General features: G+C 39.8%; 1 protein-coding gene across 1 annotated transcript in view; it reads right to left on the bottom strand.

Moving 5' to 3' along the window:
* The window catches only part of Usp32 (Ubiquitin specific protease 32), a 61878-nt gene that overhangs the window by 25420 nt on the left and 18231 nt on the right, over positions 1 to 18227 (bottom strand). Inside the window, exons 5-15 of the mRNA XM_080268581.1 lie at positions 17980 to 18139; positions 16948 to 17129; positions 14064 to 14235; positions 12371 to 12373; positions 11897 to 12060; positions 11106 to 11273; positions 8953 to 9095; positions 8621 to 8815; positions 8084 to 8219; positions 7191 to 7331; positions 5178 to 5322 (exon numbers count right to left, since the gene is read on the bottom strand). Coding sequence (XP_080124707.1) covers positions 5178 to 5322; positions 7191 to 7331; positions 8084 to 8219; positions 8621 to 8815; positions 8953 to 9095; positions 11106 to 11273; positions 11897 to 12060; positions 12371 to 12373; positions 14064 to 14235; positions 16948 to 17129; positions 17980 to 18139 — 1609 coding nt within the window. The remainder of the gene's footprint in view (positions 1 to 5177; positions 5323 to 7190; positions 7332 to 8083; positions 8220 to 8620; positions 8816 to 8952; positions 9096 to 11105; positions 11274 to 11896; positions 12061 to 12370; positions 12374 to 14063; positions 14236 to 16947; positions 17130 to 17979; positions 18140 to 18227) is intronic.

Below are 18227 nucleotides of genomic sequence, written 5' to 3'. Positions count from 1 at the left end.
TAAGGTGCACAAAATCAGAGTTAACCCCTTCAATACAATCACATCTGGTACTATGTGCTTTATTCCTGTCACCACTACAAACATATCAATGATGCCAAATACCCTCTTACGGACTGCCCCAACTACATGATGTTATTTAACTGCTCTTTAACTCTGGAGATACCTCTTGTGGGATGGGGTTAAAAGCCAACCTCAGATTAAAGGTTAAGGAGCATTACCACACAAAAGAATACATAAATGATAAAAATAATAATAATAAGGAAGTCTACTCCTTACTGAAGGGGTTATAGGGCATTATATATTACTATAAAAAAGTATACAAAGAAAATTTACAATGCTTTCAGTACAAGGTCACCCTTAGGCAGCCCTCACTTAAGACCTGGCTGTGTTCCAAAATTTATGAGTTTTTCTACAAACTGCTATTGTGTATTAGGGGATCTGGTAAATATAATATGCAGGTAACAAGAGAATTTTAGTAAACATTTGTCTGTATGCCTAATTCAGAGTCAATTTAACTGGTAAGTGATCATCATAAAATGTGACTTATAACATGGATTAGCTATAACCACCAGAGTAAAAAATATATAAATAAACACTGTATTGAAGGGGTTAAAGATCTTGGTAAGCCCCCCAAATAAAAGTAGACTACAGCAAAGAATGAATGTGCACTAAATTAACACAATAAAAAAAGGGAATTAAGTTACTCAGGGGAAAAAAAAAAAAAACACTATAATAAATGTGCTCAGAATACATGAAGACTATATGTAAAAATCATTACTCAAACTTACTGAAATACCACAAAATTAATAGATGGGATAAAGCTTAAATTTTCAGCCTGATGATGTCCTTTTCATTTTTTTTTTTTTTTAATAGCCACAATTGGCTTGCTTTCATCTGACATAAGACTCCTATCCTCTTTTCAGTTCAAATGATGGCCAGTAGTGGTCAGATTGGAGAATAAATCTGACTAGTCACTAAGGAGACTCACACAGGCTCATTGAATCTGATGCAGACAAATAAGTACATTACTCAGGTTGTGACAGTGACAATTATACAGGCTTAAGTGTGTTCTCTAGCTTATAACCCAACTACTGTATCCACCACAACCATGTGCAGCTCACAAACATTCTGTGCAGTTAGTGAAGTGTGCATGTGCTTGTGTATCCAAATCACGATCATTAACTAAGTCCATCACTCTTTCTTAAGGTCAAATTTTTTTTTTTTTTCTGTATGTTCATGTTATACTGAACTCAGCTGTTTTGTCATAGCTTGAGCAGAAATGGAGTAAGGAAGAGTACAGTCCAATACTACTGCACAGTATTTCATTGTTCTTGAGCAAAATAAGAAATCTCAAGTAGTTCAGTGCAGTCTTATCTTCCATATTTAAAATGGTATTTCTTTAAACTCACTTTTATCATATTCTATGGAACGCATTCCTGGTATTAAAAGATGGGTTAATGTGCACTGAGGTAACAACAAGCGCTGTTCAACCTGCTGGGCAAATTATTATACAACACCTAAAAGAAAGTACAGTATTTTAAAAAGTTTGACAGTAGAGGAGCAATAAATGAGACATCAATGTGAAAGACCAGAAACAGAATATTAAATTTAAGTGATGAAAACAGTCAATTAGTTAACAGAGGACTAACTGAATGATGTCTGAGTTCCACTGAATACAGTTATACAAATATTCTGACATGCAGCTATGTAGGCTGCCAATCTTTAAGTTTTCTTATATGACTCAGAATAGGAGTTAAAGATGTCCAGTGAAAATAAAACTTAAAAGATTTAAAGGAAAACAAAAACACTTAGAATAAATTAGTGGGATCTGAGGCAGGTTAATAAATTCCAGGATAATCTACCAAGTAATGTCTCAGGGAGTCCCGTGTCTTAATAATTACACAAACACCAATGAGCTAAAGAAATCTACAACACTGAGTTTCCATAGTGAGACTGAAGCTGAAAATTGAGATCTGGGTTACAAGGAAGTTCAAAGTATCAACATTCATAATTTTCATATTATTAGACCAAAATCACGTTTTAAAAAGATGAATATCGTGTGAATGCAACTTTGATATAATATCAAGTACTGGCCGTCCTTGTTATAATAGTGGGATGTGTTTGGGAAAACCCATCGTTGAGCCGAGGTATCATAAATCAGGGACGTTATTACATAAAAACTATAGGGATGTGTTGGAGAGCCTTGGGATCCCCCCCCCCGACCAAGTCCAAAACCCACCCCAATGAGTCCAAAAACAAGTTTCCAGTTCACCTAAACTCCCAAATAGCTTTAAAGCAAGCTAACCTAAGCCTGAAAGCAGTTTATAACTCACCTAAACCCAAAATTAATATCTGAAATATCATCAAAAATAAGTCTAGAAAAAAAATCAAATTTAGTAACTGTACCCCCAAAAAAGTTCACCCCACCTGTGACTAAAACACATTAATCTATGTCTAAAAACAATTTATAAATCAACCTAAACACAAAACTTAAATCTAATAAATCATCAAAATCAGTTAAAAAAGAAACCATGGGGAAAAAAAACATCAGATAACCACCAGGGACTGGCCATTGATAGGTAGTGAAGAGTGTTAATTTTTTTTACATCACCATGGTGGGATAACATATAGTGGCTGACCAGACAGCAGGGTATGCCTGTTCTTGCCAAACAATGTTATGCTTCATTTTAGCAGAAAATAAGGAAAATTATTAGCAATTTCTCAAACACTGTGAAAAGACAGACCATCTCCAATAATGTACTTTTCTTATTTATGGCTAAACTAAAACATAACATTGTTCAGCAAATACTTAATACTATTGCTGATAATTTCACATGAAATTTCTCCATTTTGAATGCAATTTTTGTACTAACACTACAAAAATTATCAAGGTTGATATTTTGTACTTCCTTGCAGACCGAAAATCACAGGTGGTCAATTGAAGGATATGAGGCAGGCTTAGGGGACAGTGTAACAAGGTGGAACACTATCAACAACAATAACATCAAAACATCATCATCATTATCATTTACGAGCAAAGGATGTTCAGTTAGAGTGTAAGGAATAGATACTGGTACACTAACAACCCTTCTCATCTACCTATCTAATAATGTTTAATATTGTTCAGATAGGTAGGGTAAATATTACACATATCTATCTAATAATGGTTAATATTACACAAGTGGATAAAAGTGGTTTATACTGTATCTATTCCTTAAAAGAGGGAAAATATATAAAATGAACTAAGTCTACAACGAACATGGATATTTTACAGAGTTTCAAACATGCAAAATGAAGTATCTACACAGATGCAAGGTATTGTCATGGAGCTTAAAGGTTAGTCTGTTGTATATTAGTGTTACAGGGAGCCATTTCCATGTACCACGTAATTTTGAGTGACCTGTTTCATGTGATATAGAATGTTAAATACCCGGATACCATGTGCCACAAAATGCTGAGTACATGTGTGCCACAAAATGCTGCGTAATCAGATTCCGTGTGCCATAAATTGCTGAGTAATTTGATTCTGTGTGCCACAAACTGCTGAGTACTGTAACTGGATTCTACATGCCACAAAATGCTGAGTAATCCGACTACTGGTCACTGGTTACTAAGCTTGAATTACCTTATCTTGGCCAAGATTTTTTTCAATTTATTTCATGTACTGGCAGTTCAGTGGATGAATAAGACAATACTAGAGGCCGGCATCCTTTCCATAGCACTTCTTTGTGGCTAGCACTGTATTCCACTGTTAGTATACTGTTACACCTCAGCACTGAGGATGGACAGATGGCAATTTTAGGCCAAGTTTAAGTAAAAAACATCACAGGACCGCATATAGCTCCTCATGCTTTGATATACCTTTGTTAGAGTTTACGAGTACAGTACCTATGAAAATTATTAGACTTCCTACACAAAGTTATTAGTAGTTTCAAGGGTTCTCAAAAGTCAGCATGCAAAATGAAAATTTTAGCTAGAGGGTTAAGGGAAGGGAGAGAGAAAGGAAATGTTTGAAAATAGATTGAGGGAGGAGAGACATAGGTGAATATTGATGAAGGTTGGGAGAAGGGAAATCAGTACATGCAGATGAAAGGAGAAGGGATGGAAATCAGTAAAAACACATGAAGGTTGAGAGGAACAAAATCAGTAAAAACAGACAAGGGGGGGGGAGGAAGGAAATTAGTCAAAACAGATGAGGGTAGAGAGAAATCAGTAACAACAGACAAAGAGGGGGAGGAAGGAAATGCAGAAAACAGATGAAGGGAGAGAGGAAGGAAATGAATGAAAACAGATGAAGGGAGAGATGAAGAAATTTGCAAAAACTGAAGGAAGAGAGGAAAGAAATTTGCAAAAACCGAAGGAAGGGAGGAAGGAAATCAGTGAAAACAGATGAGGGGAGGGAGGATGGATATCAGTAAAAACAGATGAAGGGAGAAAGGAAGGAAGGAAAGTGAAAATAGACAAAGGGAGAGAGGAGGAAAATGTGTAAATACAGCTGCTGCAGACAGGAAGGAAAGAGAATCTGTTTCACTACAAAATGCTATATGGTGCATTATTATCACTACACTACTGTACACCTTTATGCCACATACCAAAGGGGAAATTTGATTACCGACTTTGAAAATGCATTTGTCTTGAATAATATGAAATAAGATGTGATGATATATAGTATAACTGATTAATGTGATAATAGGTCAAACGATGACAATGAACGTCTGCCTTCTAATTTCCAGCTCAAAATCCAACATATTACTTTCAAAACACACTACAGAAGTTCAGTCAATCAAAATAAGCCCAACCCTTCACAGATTCATACTGGTAATATCTTTTAATCATCATTATCATCATCATCATCATTCTTGCAACTTCACCTTGAGTCTACCAGCTTCATATTCAGCTCAGAATGGGGTTGTAATTACTATTCCTACTACTACTATTGCAACTGCTACTACAACTTGTGTTTTTCCACTCTCATCCCTCATATTTTTACACTTTTTTCCACACTAATTACCACAGGCTTGCACCTCCATCCATTTCCTAGGATATCCCACTTTACCTTTCTCCACATTTATCTCTCTACTGTGACATCCAACTTTACATTCCCTATTTCCATCTACTTACCTACTTACCTACCTACCTACCCACCCAACTACCCACCTATTTAACTATCTACTCACTGAGCGCTGCAGCACCATATCCGCCAACAACCCCAACCCATGAGTTGTTGGGTGACCGCGTGGGCTGCTGCACGTGCCGGAAGAGTCGCAGGGTCAGCGGGTAAAGTTCCAACTCGACCTCCCCACTGCATCGCCCATGGATCACCTGATCAGGGGGATATGTTAAGCTAAATTGGTATGGAGGGATATATGAGAGAAGGGGTGTGTGATCTGCAGAAAGGGCAGCCTGGTGGCAAAGGAGACTTAAATGGAGGTGTTTTGTTTATGTCCACCCCTTGTGAGATTAAAGCATCTGGCTGTAAATGGATAGATAGATATGGATACACAGATAGAGATAAAAATATTGAAACTAGTGCGAATAACCCTTCATCCTAAGGACACAGTGTATATTCTATCTGTTCTTTCATTAACTGGTGCTGGAATGGGATACCTTCATGTGGTGGCATCAACATAGCTGGCCTGTTCCACTGTGTGGCTATAAATATGTCCCTCATTCCCCAACCTTCCCCCAGAAAAGGGAGGATGAGTGCAGGAAGAAAGTAGTTTCAGCCAGCAGTCCACCAAGTTCACAGCCAGATGACTCTGAGGTTAGAAATACTACCACTATTACTCCTTTCATTCACTACTCAGCACACACTTTATACTCATATTGTACACTACACTTATTCTTCTCCTTCTCTGGTAATTCCTCATCTCATTCATATCTTCCTTACCTAATCAGAGAATCAAATCAATTACCATTTTTAAAAATCTAATTCAACTATAGCTGTTTCATAAATTAGAAAGCACAGCTACCTCCTGGGGTTACTATATTATTATGACTTTGTCATACATGCTTGCTTATTTAATATCAATGTCATCATAATCATATCCTAACCCATTTCTCATTACTTACTGAGAGTGGGCGAGATCCGGAAAAAAGGAAAACAAAACACAAAACAGCAAAAAAGTATGAGAAAAAGGAGAGAAGGAAAAACTGAGAGATAACTTAAATAGTGTGAAAAATCCATGTAAGGGTAAAGTGGCCTGGGTGTGGCTGTCACAGCCCTCCCCTGTTAATAAGTTTCCTATGGGTAGCAAGGCATCAGAGAATAGGAGGATGAAACCACAAAGCAGCAGAATACATTAACAGAGCAACCAGTGAAATGGGTTATACATCCACTCATGCATCATTCATGATTTGAACAATAATATACAGAACATGGCCGTTAGCACCCTGAGGGATGCAAATGCACATGTGCATTTTTAACAAGTTGGGGAATAACTTTACACTGATGAACACAATGCTTATGTGCACTGCTGCAAAAACTGCACAAGTGATGGACCAACTTAAATGTCTGCATTTTAGGCTTCCAACCCTGCTTAATGCACTGACCAGCAAATAATTATGACAACTGAAAGTTCCATAAGTCAGGTACCCCTCAAGGTGTTGCTGAACAGGCAAGTAGCACCCATCTAGCAACAAACTCTCATCCCTTTTCTGTCCAACTCTCAAACGCAACAGTTAACCGTTACTCCCAGTCCTTCACTTACTGGAACTGTCTCCCTCTGTCTGTATTTCCTATGATCTCCAGTGTTTCAAACACAGTGTATCCAGGGATCTCGAAATGAATGGACCTTGAATTTTTTTTTTTTTTTTTTTTTTTTTTTTTTAAGAACAGTTTGCAGGCTCCTGGCCTTTGGTTCCTTTGTCCTTGCATTAAAAAACATTAATAATTTCTTTCATTCATTCATTCATTCATCATCCAATTCTTCGTTACCCCATGAGGAGCGTAGGAGCCCAGGGGCTAGGCAAGTTGGTCCTGACATTTAAGATGAATGTGACCAGCCTCACTCATCCCTGAGTGGCATTTCATGAGCAATAAATCCCAACCACCCCTTGGATATAAACCTACACAGGCTGAATCTGATTGAAGCGCTGTAATTATCCACTAAACCACCAGGTGCGAAAAAATTAATAAATAAATAAATAAAAATAATAATAATAATAATATTGCCTTGATAGTAACCAACCTGTCTGGGTAGTGCTGGTGTGCCACCATACCACTGCTGGAGTGCCTTCCATAGTGTGTCTGGCACCAAAACAAAGTCACGGCCTTGTACTAGTGGAACTGTTCGCTTGAGCCGCCCACCTTCGCCCGTCAGCAGTGTTACCTGGACAAATGCATTACACACATTATGGTGCAAGAGACAGATGCCTTCATGTGGCGGCATCAATATATCCATGTCACTCCAAAGTCTAGGTTTACATACGTCCCTCAACTCCCTCCATCCCCCAAAAGGAGAATAGTAGACCGCACAAGGAGGACAGCTCTGGTCTGCAGTCCACTGGCTTCATATTTCAGATGGGCCTGGGACTGCAACTACTATTACTACTACAGCTACTACACTCACATTTCACTTTTCACTTAGACCTGGATGCCCATTATCTAACAAAACTTTCTAACACCTCTTCCCTACCAGTGCATTTCTGCATCAGGCACACTAATAACACCTTGTCTGTCTGTTGTCTTATTAGTGTAGGTCAATATTACAAAAACAAAAAATAAAATACAAGATAGTGAAGTGTGTGCAAAATTAACCACTACAGATGAGGTGCCACAAAGTCCTCATGCTCGTGAACCTCGATGATTAAAGAATGACCCTCTACTTCGATCTTTTACATGAAATTTAATCATTGAGGTATTCACTTTTTTTTTTTTTTTTTAAATGCTAGATTTGCTGATACCCAAGCTTTCCTCCTAGTTACATTACTAATCAGCTATGATGGACTGAGAGCTCATTACCACTCATTTATAACTGTACATAATATTATGGATAGCTCCCATATTAATAAAGCAAAAACTCACTATACATATAAGAGAAGGCAAAGTGCTTGTGGAGGAAAGTGATAAGTATTGCAATACCTTGGAGGTGCTGGGCTCTACTAAGGGAGAGTTGTCGATGGCTGGAGGTCGTGATGGCACCAGGAGGGGGCCAGGACTGGTGGCTGCACGGCGTGTCAGCCTTGGTGAGTGACCAGGGCTTGAAACTGCACCAACTCTGTCATATAAAGAAACAAGTGAATGCCAACACATAAATATACAATAATCATACTTCAAGATCAGGGGTGGGGTGGGGGAGATCATCTTAGTCTTAAGTTCCACTAAAAATTGTTTCTACAACTATCCTCTTTTTCTTATACTTTGACCCTGATTTTCAACCTTTTGCAGCTTATTTTAAATAGATCAATGACAAAAATGACAATATTACAGCTCTGCATCCTTTCATGGGAAGCATCATACTCTAAGGCTATTCTTACAACTTGGTATTCACAGTGAAGAGATGGCAGCTTTAGGCCAAGTTAGTGTAATAAGAGCAAAACCATCAACTCATATCAATGCCACCACATGAAGGCAGCCCTCTCCAACAATAAAACAAAAAAATATTAAAACTATTCTCACCTGGAGGCATCAAAGTTATATACTGAAAGATTGGATGAGCTAAAGTTTTTCCTGGGGCTGGCGGAGGGTGGGAGGTGGTAGCGATGACGGGCAGAAGCAGGATCAATGCGGCCCGACGGGTCACTCTCAAGGCTGGTGAGTGACACTGAGTCCCCACTACTGGGTAGGTTGGAGATTCCTGTCATTTGCACACCACTGGAGAAAAAAATACAAAAAATGATGGTATTAATGGAGATTCTAATACTCCCTCTCTCACTCTCCCTGTCTGTCTGTCTGTCTGTCTCTCTCCCAAATCCTACAAATACAGTACAGTACAATTTCCTTTAGTGTACCTTGTTGAGTCTGAGGCGACAGTGCCCTCGGAGTGTGCTGACTTTTTCTGCAACTTGGTGCGCTTGAGTGAACCACACTGGGAGCTGGCCGGGGAGCTGCCGTGTGATGATGGACTCAGGGAACTGCTGTCTGATCCCGGTGACTATACACATCCAGCAGCAGCGGAAATACAAGTAATGTTACTTAGTGTGGTTCATGGTGGTACATATTCTTTAAACTTTTGGTCCAGGCATGTCTTTTTCACTTTATTACTGCCATATTCTGACAATTATATTCACCCTGGGGCAGACTTTTAGAATGGGAGAGGTAAGAAGTAGCATTACTACATCCCTTCTCCTACAAGAGGCCCTTCCCGGGCTAAATAAAATTGTCTGGCAGTGGCAGGAATAACTAAGGATGATCTCACCTGGATTTAAATTAAGCCAATGCTATGAACACCATTAAAACATAAGGGTAAAGAGAGACTCCCAGGCATATGCAGATCCTGACTTTCAGATACAGGTATTCAAAAATGAAAAATGGTGGCTGTACATTTACTTTTATCACTATAATGTTTTATGTGGGGGTGCTGACCATCCACTCACTCAATGCAATGCTGCTCTCAGGTGGCTGCCCTTTCCTCTCTTCCTTCCTCTTAAAGTCCTTTCTTTCCTCTTCCTTCTGTCTACAGGTCACTCTACATTGAGTAACAAGCCAAATGGTCTACTGTACACCAGGAAACCATTTACTACACTGGGTGGTAACCATATAACGAAACTATGGTGCCTGGTGGTTTAGTGAATAATTAAGGTGTTTCCCTTCCAACTGGACTGACCCGGTGTCAGTTTATATCCAAGGGGTGGTTGGGGTTTATTGCTCACATAATGCCACTCAGGGATGAGTGAGGCTGGTCACTCTCATCTTAAAGTCAGGACCAACTTGTCTAGCCCTGGGATCCTGCACTCATCAGGCAACACAGGATTAGATGATGGATGTGTGTATATATGTTTTATGTCATACTATTTCTGTAGTGCAGAGCAGTTTACTCTTATTACTACAGTTGGTTGTTTGCTTATTATATGTGTGTAAATTATCTATCCATCATCCAATCCTACATTGCCCCATGAGGAGCGTAGGAGCCTGGGGCTAGGCAGTTGGTCCCGACATTTAAGATGAGGGTGACCAGCCTCACTCATCCTGAGTGGCATTACATGAGCAATCAACCCCAACCACCCCTTGGATATAAACCTTTACCAGCTCAATCCGATTGGAACGCGAAAGAATGAAGGAAAGACAGAAGAGGGAGTGTAAAGTCACCCGTAGGCAGAAGGACCAGGAAAGAATGAAGGAAAGAAAGACAGAAGAGGATGGAAGGAAAGAAGGATGGAGGAGAGGAAAGCGCAGACACCCGACAGCAGCACTACATCGAGTGAGTGGATGGTGAGTGCCCCACCTATGACAAATAATTCCTTTTAATACTCAGTGTACAGTAATATGTGTGTGTTCGCAGATAATGTGTTGGTACTTAGGGTTAAATCTGATTCACACAAATTCTACCTTTCACAAACCCTTCAAGTAAGGAATCCTTCCATAACACAGAAGTGTCTGCATACTGTTCACACTATTGCAATTATCAAGTTAAGATACTATGGCAACAGCTTAAATCTTTGGCTGCCTATAACAACTAAACATACAGAGGACCCTGGAAATATAGTACAGTATTCATATCCCGTTTCATCAAATCAAAGATATATTATTCTATGTCCTGCTGGCTGTTTACAGTATACCAAATGGGAGGGGGGGGTGAACTGCAAGGTGTAGGGCCCCAGGGTTAGGTTACTACAGTCCAAGTGATTCAAAGGCAGCTGACTGGTCTACATTCCTGGATGAATTACAAAGCTGAAATACTTCTTCTTCCCTCTTAGGGATTCTAACCAATGTGTATATACAGCATGTGGCCATACTGAGTGGCATCCTCTGTGCACAGTAAAGATATACAGAGGCTCAGGATATTTAAGGGGAGAGTGGCTAATTGCTTGTTTGTGTTGCATTATGTGAACAATAAAACCCAACCACCCCTGAGATTTAATCCATTTAGACAGCCATAACCTATTCCACCAAATTATGTGGTGTATACCATACAAGTGACATATAATCAAACACATGGGCTCACCTGATGATTAACATATTCGAGCCACAATGTCCACCAGTCCAAGTTGATGATGTACCAGAACTGTCCAATGGTGAGGGAGCGCGCCTCGGCCCGCCGCAACCACCCCAGCACCACGTCACCCTCCTCACTCCGTGACCCAGGCTTCAGACCCAACACAATATGGCACACCTGCACCAATCACACGGAACGCAAGCAGTCACGTTCTGAATTATTTTTTGGGCTGAATTCTCGTGGGCTTTGGATGGATGGATGATGTAATGAAAGACATATAGACAGACAAATAAATACTGGTAATATCCAGATACATATATTGAGAACATAAGGACATACATAAATTACATTATGGCCACACTTTATGCCTACATTACATTAATTTATGATATGTAATCTAAAATAATGTAAAAAAAAAAAAAAACTGTTAGTGTACTAACAACTAACCAAATTTATACTGCCACTGAAACAGCTAATCCGCAAGTCTCTCCTAAAATCCAGTACCATCTATGGGGATATAATTGTAATTCAGAAAAATTTTTTGGAACACACTGCTTACTTAAAATGACTGTTGGTTGTGTTATCACATTCCAAAGAGTGCTGACACTTTCCTGCTGACTGTAGCAATGGAAGGTTTTGAAGAAAAAATTCTTATTATAAAACACAACATAATTGTATATGTAGGAATATTCTTTGATGTTCAGGAAGGCATGAAAATTTGGAATACAGGGCCCAATGCTGACAGGGAATTGCTGATGAACCTTTGCTTCTAATGCTACCTGACCTGAGGGTGCACCAACCTGGAATATAATATCAAGGAGGGCTGAGGCCAGAGGGTTGTGTAGGGTCCACATGAGGTACTCCTCCTGCGTGACATACCCAGTGGACTGGGGGTCATGGTGCACCAACAGCTCTCGCACCAGACCCTGCACCGCCTCGCCTGATACTCCCACGCATACATCATCTGTGGTAACATAATGGTAAAGGTAACAACCTGATTAAGTTATAGGTGACAATAACTGCCAGACCCATAACACCTTTGTATTGCTTTGCTTGATACTTCCCCAAATGCACACCGTCTGAAGTAACATAAAAGTAAAGGTAACAGCCTCACTGAGTTAAACCTGACAGCAATAGCCAGAACCCTTCCCATACCATACCACATCTTGCACTGATTTGCCTGATTCTCACACCCATACACATCTCATGTACGGTAGTAACATTATAATACTGGTACCAGACTAACGGATACAAACATGACAATAACAGCGAACCAGCTTTAATCTTCTTTGCTTTACAATTCAGAACCAAATACACTCACTGTCGTTATAAAAAAAACAGCAAAAATTCAAGTTCTCTTAAAGAATGAAGTATTGTTACAACAGAAGAATTACCAGAAATTCAAAGTACAGTACAGCAAATGCCAGTCTGAATGCAAATAAGGTAGGTGGGGGCACCTATCATCCACTCACTCAATGTAGTGCTGCCTTATGGTCTCTACAATGGGTGACAAGCCAAATGGTTTCCTGTTACCACGGAAACATTTATTATGCCAGTCATGTAACCAAATTATGATACCTGGTGGTCTAGTGGGAAATTAATCCCTTAAGTATTATGTATGATGATCGCTGTTTTCCGAGGTTGGTATACAAAGTTCTATAACCTATGATTGCAGCAAGGTTGCATAAAACCGGAGAGCTGTAACCCCACCTCTTTTATGATGTAAATGGTACATACCCAATGGAAACTAAGAGATCCAGTGGTGGGACACTTGATCTGGCCCCCTTCCTGGGTGTGGGGACTACCCTCCTGGCCATCTCTCCACCTCCCTTTGCCCCAGTGGTTCCTGCCTTCTGCGACCAAACCCACCCACAATACCCCCCAATCCCCCATACCCCCTCCAGACCATACTGGCTGTGTGTGTGGCAGACATATTCTTTCCCATTCCCCCCCCTCCTGATGCTCCCCCACACTCCCTCCACCTCCCTATACCCCCTTATTTCTCAAGGACGTCCCATTTTTGCTCATAGCGAGGAGTGACATTTATTTATGTTTGGCGGTTGATTGTGCAGTAACCATTAGACATATGAGAGCGAAATATACATTTTCTGGGGTATAAAATCAAGCTCTTCAAATCTATAAGACTAAAATTCACTTTGGTGTAATTTTTTTTTTTCTTTCTCTATACGCAAGGGGTAACAATTTTAATTCCTCCCATTCTTTGACAGTCCATATTGTGGTAATCATTAGTCACACGAGTGAAATAAACATTTGCAGGTGTGTAAATTCAAGCTCTTGAAATATGTCACAAAAATTTGTTACCTTAGTGAAAGTTGAAAAATCGAACCCTTTCTGTGGTTCCGGGGGTAGGTGGGCTAGGAGATTTGCATACTTAAGGGGTCAAGACGCTCCAATCGGATTGAGCCGGTGAAGGTTTATATCCAAGGGGTGGTTGGGGTTGATTGCTCATGTAATACCAATCATGGATGAGTGAGGCTGGTCACTCTCATCTTAAATGTCGGGACCAACTGCCTAGCCCCGGGCTCCTACACTCCTCATGGGGCAATGTAGGACTGGATGATGGATGGATGGATGGATGAATGAACACCATAACTATCCAGTATTACCTGTCAAATACAGTAATACACTTCCTGGTACTGAAATCAGTTAAACACAATGATACACTTTTTAGTATAATTACTGGTATGCTATTATCAGGATGTTTTCTTCAGCTTAAGAAACCCTCCAACGCCACCACCACCAGACATGAGGTACATGAAGGCAGTACTTAAGTGCTTCAGTCTAATATTACATGAGCTGAATAATATCATCTGGCAATAACAAAACAAAATAGTCATTACTCGAAGCACCCATCTGAAGTGGCTGGTTTCCTATAGTTCAACTGGTTCATGTCCAGATAAGCATGACACGACACTACCGGTAACAATAAAACCCAAGGCTACTCACCGCTGCCCTCTTCCTGCTCCTCCTCCCGCAGCAACAGCAAGGCCTGGACCATTGCTGTCAGCTCCTCTCTACTTAACCGCCCGTCTCTGTCCCGATCAAAAATCTTGAAACAAAACTTTTGCCGCTCGGTGAGGGGACCACGGCAGGCAGCGGAGATTCCACATGCCATCTCCTGCACCAAAAAGAAACATTCTACATTAACATGCTACCTTCCCTTCTACAAGTGAGGCAACCCCTAAACTGAATAAAGCTGTCTAGAGGTAGCTAGGTACTGGCAGCTACTTTGAGTACTGTGATGTTTGTATTCCTTAAAAGCTCAAAGTACTGTACTGTATTCCAAACAGTATTTTGTATTTTTAGTAAATTGTATTGATATTTCAATGTGGCACAGATGAAAAACAAACATGTGGTACAGAAACAGGAATACAGTATATTGGTACAATGGCATATTTTACCTTTTTGAAGTATATAGGTATATGGGTATATTTCATATATATATTAAGTCATAAAAGTACTGTGAGAAAAAATGCACACAGGTGAAAGACTCTCTGTATTAGGAAGCAAAAACAACAAATATATAATCTCTGTGCACTTGGCCTACTTATGAAAATCACCCACTATCTCTCAAGGACAATGATAAAAACATCACACATGATAAGATACATGGACGATGATGCACATGCGATTGTAAAATGCGGCAGAGCTACTTCCAAGATTACATTAGATCTTTCACAACACAATGGTCCAGATTTTCATCCTTTTGTAGCTTGCTTCACAAGACTCAATAACAAAGAAACACAATGCTAAGATTACATCCTTTTCATAACAATTCTTCATGACTATACCCCTTTCACACTAACTTGGCCCAGATTTTTTTCCCTTTTGCAGCTTATTTTATGTAGTCCAGTGGCAGGAAATGACAATTCTACAGCTCTACATCCCCTCCAGAGCATCACTTCACGACTACCATCATATTCTAACGTTAATCTAGTCACAACTCAGCATTGAAGATGGAAAGTTGGTAATTTTAGGCTAAGTTAGAGTAAAAAAAAGAGTATAGGATTACATTTACATTTAAATCTGTGGTTATAACTCATTATTCAGGATGGAGGGGTGGTAATTTTAGGCCAAATTAGGGTAAAAACATTAAACCTGTACCAAGAAAACTTACAAATGGAATAAACAACTCAATGAGCCAATATAATAATTTTACTCAAAGTTAGCCTAAAATTGCCACCTGCTCCTCTTGAATATATTCATTTTCCTCTTAATCTGATTTAAAATTGCTATCTCTCTATCTTGAATGTTAAACTGTACCAAGATTTTAATACCAGAATATGGTGCTAGTAACAAAGAAGCGGTATAAAAACGATGTAGCCTTGTCTTAGTCTTGTCTTTTTTGCCACTGAACTATGTGGGCTAGGGTACAAAAGGATGAAAATCAGGGCCATGTAAAGGTGACAGAACTATGCTATCTCTCCATCTATCTATAAACTTATCATTTCAAATTATGATCTACTTGTGATAAACAAAACACTCATCATCCTGACCCCTTTTTCCACAAATACACTCAACTGTATAGTAAGAAATAGTGAAATACATGGGTACTGTGGAATGGAAGAAAAAGGTATAGGCGTAGGATGTGGAATTACTGAGTGAATAATGAGGAATACACTGGGGAGGTATGGAGGTATGGGCATGTATATAAAAAGCATATACATAGGGTGCCAAAGAAAGGGTGTAAATGTGAAAATGTATACTGTAAAGGGCAGTGTTGGTAGAGGCAGACTTTATGTGGTGTGCAAGATGAGAATGGAACAGTTCACTGAAGAAAGAGTAGGAAATGGAAAAGGATTGTCTGAGAGAGTGAGAAAGGTGTGTGAGGATAAGGAAGCCTGGAGGTGTTTCTGTCCAGCCATCCCATGTCTGGGGGTTCCCAGGAGGGAGCAAGGCACTGGAGGTGATGCTGATGCTGCTGATGATGATGATGATGACACACTGTACTAAAATATGCAGACAAAATGAAGTCATCAACATCCTGACCCAATAACTGATATTCAAATGGGGTGGTAAAATCAGAGAACAGTTCAAATACCTGACTGGGAGGACAAATACAAAAAGAAAGAAGGCTTTAGGCACTATCATCCTCTTCATGCTGCCTGAGTTGCACAGTAAGATTTATGAGGAATCTCAAAACAAAAACAAATGGTAGTGGAGCTGCCATATCCCTACACCAATAAACTCTTTTAGTCACTTTATATAAAATGCCAGAAATATGCACGCTATAATCTTATTCCTCTGTCCTTGGAAGAAGTAGCAGTTACATGATAACCTAAAATCTACTCAAATGCTGATGATCTGACATCTACTGTAAGTTCTCATTACATGTTACCTTTATTTATCTATTTACTTTTATCAGTCTAAGCATACAGAAAATAAAATTACAAAAAATGAAAATAAAGCACCATTGTTACCCACAAAACAGACTTCCAAGTTCTAACCCATTTACAGTACAGGCTGTATGGAAATAGCTGAAGTATTTTGGGACACAAATCTACTTTAAAATGAGGTCTGCTTGCACAAAAAATGATGTCCACTTGGCACAAAACACCTGCATACAGATACTGACTACTGGAATAGGCCTGATGATTATTCCCCACACTGGTAAACCTGCTTTCATTAATATGTCATATATTTCTAACTTATGTAATTTTCCAGTTGGTATTGTCATTATATGCACAATCAGATGATAACTGATTAATCTTATGGAGAATTTGCATGCAACAGTGATCAGTTCAGATATCAATGTACACCTTCTCCATGATACTTTATTAAACTGACTGTACATTACATAAGCAGGACTGAGTAACACTGAACATCATACCTTGAAATCAATGTGGTTGTCCCGGTTTTCATCAAAGGCATTGAAGACGCCGCGAGCCAGGAGTGGGGGAAGAGGCGGGGATATCATGGGCACCAGAGTGTCCGGGTCCAGACGACCAGTTGGAGATGAGCCCTTGAGGTACCAATAACGTTTCTCCAGCTCCAGGATGTCCTTCTCCTCCACTATGGACATCAGACAGGAATAAAGTCAAGGTAATAATACATCATCATCATCACCATCATCATCCATACCTCTTTTCCCATCCTTTGATGAGGAGATAGGGTCCAGAGTGTGAAGGGGGGGGGGGAAATGATACAATGAGAAACTAACCAGGGTCTGTCCAGCTGAATGGGCAATACACTGAATCATTCACCATTCAAACCTTCAGAATTCTCACACAATCACGTATAGTGGAGCTAAAGAAAAGGATGATGTTTTTGGTATGGAAGTGGAGGGCAGATGAGATTACTGGCGAGATGAAAAGATATGGAAATATCACTGTATACGGTATGGAACAAACACTGAAAATTATAGTAACAAACTCCAGGTATACAAACAACTAAAGCAAAGACATGGCAATGCATGGTGGAGAAGCACTATCACATCGGTATTTGTCTGACTCACACCACATGGAAAATAAACATAAAACCGAAAAGCTATCTGAGCTATCTATCTATCTATTGTCAGACACCTTGATCTAATAATGGATGGCATTAAACAAATTGCTTCCACATCACCCTGTTCTCTGCCATTTAGCTGTCCTTCCTCCAACTCACAACCCCCTCTCTCACACCTCTCCACCCCATCCCTCAATCTTATCCATGGTCTCTCCCTCCTCCTCCTCTCCCCATTCATCTCATATATATACTCTCCACTCTTCTAGTCAGTCTCTCAATTTCTATCCTCTCCACATGACCAAACCATTTCAAAGTATTTCTTATATCAATTTCAATTACACCCACACCAATACCCTAACACTCCTTCACTGATGAATATTATGGTATTGATGGAGCAGAATGACTACAGTCTTACAGTGCGTGACTCCAGCCAGTGTCTGGTAGAAGGTGGGTGTCTCCAGATCATTAGAGAGTGAGACATGGCAGGGTTCAGCCAGCAGCCACCGTGTGACAGTGGTGGCATCAGCGTGCTCACTTAGCCACTCACGGAACTCCTCGTAATTTACACGCTCACTCTGAAAACACACATCTTTGTTTATTAAGCCTGGCAAACACCAAAACACCTCATTATTCAACCATCCATGTGCAAATACACAAATGTAC

Source organism: Coenobita brevimanus, chromosome 28 (assembly GCF_032717465.1).
Source record: "Coenobita brevimanus isolate Jiangsu-jjx chromosome 28, ASM3271746v2, whole genome shotgun sequence".
Classification (NCBI taxonomy): Eukaryota; Metazoa; Arthropoda; class Malacostraca; order Decapoda; family Coenobitidae; genus Coenobita; species Coenobita brevimanus.
Note: the sequence above shows the minus strand (reverse complement) of the source record. Positions and strands in the feature narration are given on the sequence as shown.